Raw genomic sequence first — 3654 nt, forward strand, 5'->3', positions numbered from 1 at the left:
GATATCCTAGACTTCTACTCTCTCCAAGGCTATAGCGGTGGCTATAGCCAGCTATTTAGAACCTTGGTGTTCACAAAAGTCTGTTACTGTGATCAGAAAGAGAGCCACACGTTGGTGGAGCTAGGCTCCATGATAATCTTCTTAGTTCAGGCTTTAGTACAACGCTATACTGTAGCCCGTTGTTCAAAGCACTGCGCATTAGGGCTTTTAATAAGCTCAAGCTAGCTAATCTAAATACAGATCAGTTTGATTCGACGTTTACAATCCCATAGCTAAAATTCAATGTAGCTTCCACAATCCCCCGAATAACATTAATTATGACGACAACTGAAGCAGAAACTGTCTCTGTATAATTAGTTAGATATTGTAAACACGAGTACATCGATGTTACAATGAAAACCCGGTGAGTCATGTTGAGAGGAAATCAACTAACTTTTGTAAGATGTGGACTTAGTTTGGTGCTTGGACGACCTTACTACTCCTTAACAAAGGAAGTAAGCAAATATCTGCCAGGTTTATTGTTGATTGAAGCAAATTAAACACAAGCTTTTCAATAAGCTGAAGATTGACTCATCGAAGCTGTGCCACACATAGATACATGCATGATGCAGGCACCATGTATGAAGAATAACTTGATGATGCACGCATCTGGTGGTCGATAATATATCGGTCGGCGGTCTGACGCGCATCCTCCACTTGATCTAGCACGGCTTAACGCAGACGCAGCGACGGCGGAATGTGCTGCACCTGGCAGAGGCAAACCCTTCACCACGGCACACGTTGGCGCAGTTGTCTACGTTCATGCAAAGCCCAACGAATTTGGCGCTATTCTTCTCGCACTCCCTCGCCTGCACGGCCGCCATATCTAATAGACACATATACAGAAGCACAACGCAAGGGGTTATCAGTATTACATGCATTGATTAGATACATACTAATAAGTGACATTCAGAACAAGATTGACGTTGCACACAAATGAGGAATCAAAACTATCAAATGATGCATGTGTTCCAATACATATATGCGCATTGAACTGATGCTCTTCTTTCAGAAAGTACCAGTGGTTGCGACGATCAGAAGCAGGAGGACAACGGCAGGGAAGAACTTGCGTGACGACTCCATTTCGCAGTGTCTCCACACGAAAGTACTCTCTTGGAATTTATTAAAACAACGTTTATCGAATGGCGCTTCAGAATAGGCGCACCGCTTCCTGCTTATATACGCACAGGGTACAAGCATGCAAGGCACCGCCACCACAGGAAATTTTCTACGCTCTCTATATATAACCAGCTAATTGTATCAATGGTGGAAATTGAGCTAAAATTTAGGGAGTGCGAACTCGACTTTAAATTAATTTTGAAGCTCAGTAGTGAAATAGTCTAAATATTACGACATATCCAACTAATATAACTGCATCCTAGTAAATTGGGCATCATTAGTCATTTGTTTTCTACGCCAACATGTTTTCTAGGCCGGGATCCAGATTTAAACCTGGGTATAGTACACTGGATACACAGATTACAGATATGACTGCAACTGGTTCCGATCACGAGCACGAACCCACATACATAGGATAGAAACATATCTACTGCAGCAAGATAACAGCGTGTATATAACTAAACATGTGTTGGTGGTATGTAAATTCTGGAGGGCACGCAGTTGAACAAGAGAGTATGAAGCAAAATTAAACATGGCCAGCTTCCTTTTTATGCAGCTAAATTTTATTGGAGAAGTGCATAGCACCCATAAAACTAATACTCTCTTGCTCTTTTGCTTCCCATGGGAGCTAGCTTATATGTCGATAATTGCTCACGTACATTTTGTAACTTTTTTCTTTCCATGCAATTCAACATATACACCAGAAAACACAAAGCAACACAAGAAAAACAGTGCTATTTAGGAAAACCTCTATCCATTACATGGTTTTAAATCACCGGCTAAGGCGTTTAGCGGAAGGACTGCCGTTACGATATTTAGCGGGCTAATTGCCATAGCGGCTACCCTTCCTAACAGCTATAGCCGGCCATAGCGCAGCTATAGCCGGCTATTTAAAACCTTGATCCATTGAGAGCAAGATGTTAATGGAGCTAAACAAAGAGAATCCTTTTGATCTTGAGGGAGATTGTGTAGTATGAAGATGAAGTTGAAAAGATGCATGAATCTACAATTGTTGTAATATATGTGTAGTTCACAGAAATCCTTAACGTTATTGTTGACCATTACTACTGTAGAGCATAGAGACCTGCTTTATTTGCTCGAGTCCAATATCCATGTTACATGCATGAACATAGAAAAACCTTGAGAATCCAGTGTTTGAGATGGATGTATAGTACAAGTAAAATAGCTGTCACACATACAGCAGACATCTTGTAGTACAAGTTTGGTTACACACCTCCACACAAGTTCAACTTAGGACGATTAATGGTGCAAACTATAGATAGTTGGTTCCCACATAGAAAATATTCTAGTTATTCGCAGATGTCTGCTCTGATGTATCAGTCCTTCATCATGGTTTGATCTGATTGTTGTGGATGATTCTTCGGTACTGATCCACTGAGAGGTCATGGTGGGAATCTGCCGTGGTGGCGGTCATTGGGGTATAAGCTGTACCAGCACCTGACATATCAGTGTTTGTGCCTTCAGAGTTACTGTTAACACCAATAGTATTGTTAGTTGCCAGTCCTGGCAAACTGCTAGCGGATGATGGACTCAATCCACTAGTGCCTAGCTTGCGTTCCTCTTTTAAACCTTTGCGAGAAAGTGCTGCGTGGCTCATGTATGATCCACACTCCACAGCATTGAAGGAGAACAGGACTGCCATGCTAAGTGCTATAAGAATGGTGCGTGCCTTCGTCATTTCTTTCACTGAATACACATATACCTAAATTTCATAAGAATAATATAAACGCATGTAAGTCAAGGGAATAACTATGTTACACAAACTCTTATCCTAGTATACATTGAATACTGTGGTTCAAAGAATAGGAGAGAGAACAAAAAACTAGACAGCAGATGATTATAAGCATTTCTATTGAAATATTAAATTCTATAGTAAGATTCATTGGCCATTATTGGGTCATGTTAATCAACAGATAAATAAGTAAGGAAATGATGTTATCAAGACTTCTCCAGATAAAATCAAACACTTCATGCTTTTGATGAACTGATAGTCAAAAGAATATATATGGATAAGTTTGTATAGTTAACGTACACTGGAAAAGAAATCCAAATAAATTATCTAAAACTTGTCATGTAGCTGAGAGCTTAGATAGTAGAAGAGCATATGACAATAGCATGATATAAGATAAGGGAAAAAGATTGCGAACCCTTAGATGTTGTTTGTACCATGCGTAGCTTGGAAGTATGCTTATATGTACTAAAGAGACTTATGATATATATAGGAGCAAAATGAATTGGCATTACACAACCATAAGAGTATCTTCTCACAACTAGGGTAGTGGGTTTTGTGCACGCGCACTTTTTCGCAAATAAGGATCAGAAAGCACCCGTCGAATATATTGCCACGTCGAACACGCAAATAAAGCGTGTGGCATAATTATGTCGCCAATAACTAGAAAATGATGGAATGGCACGCATACCAAAGACGCACTTTGGACATCTACAACATGCACTTTGGATGTCTAGAACTATCCA

The 3654-nt window shown here is 40.1% G+C and overlaps 1 protein-coding gene across 1 annotated transcript; it reads right to left on the minus strand.

The window, feature by feature from the left end:
- Window positions 1–588: 588 nt before the first annotated feature.
- Window positions 589–1180, minus strand: LOC112901654 (defensin Ec-AMP-D1-like). The gene is made up of 2 exons (XM_025970612.1): window positions 1059–1180; window positions 589–865 (listed from the first exon to the last, which is right to left on the minus strand). The coding sequence occupies exons 1-2, from the start codon at window positions 1120–1122 to the stop codon at window positions 702–704; spliced, it is 228 nt and encodes a 75-aa protein (XP_025826397.1). The 5' UTR covers window positions 1123–1180; the 3' UTR covers window positions 589–701.
- Window positions 1181–3654: the final 2474 nt, after the last annotated feature.

The sequence above is a fragment of the Panicum hallii genome, chromosome 7 (assembly GCF_002211085.1).
Source record: "Panicum hallii strain FIL2 chromosome 7, PHallii_v3.1, whole genome shotgun sequence".
In the NCBI taxonomy this organism is placed as follows: domain Eukaryota; kingdom Viridiplantae; phylum Streptophyta; class Magnoliopsida; order Poales; family Poaceae; genus Panicum; species Panicum hallii.

Bases quoted from the DNA above. Each gene is read 5' to 3' on its own strand.
- LOC112901654 (XM_025970612.1), bottom strand. From the start codon at position 1,122: ATGGAGTCGTCACGCAAGTTCTTCCCTGCCGTTGTCCTCCTGCTTCTG. The intron at 866-1,058 runs GTACTTTCTGAA...TGTGTCTATTAG, and splicing joins TCTGATCGTCGCAACCACTG to ATATGGCGGCCGTGCAGGCG.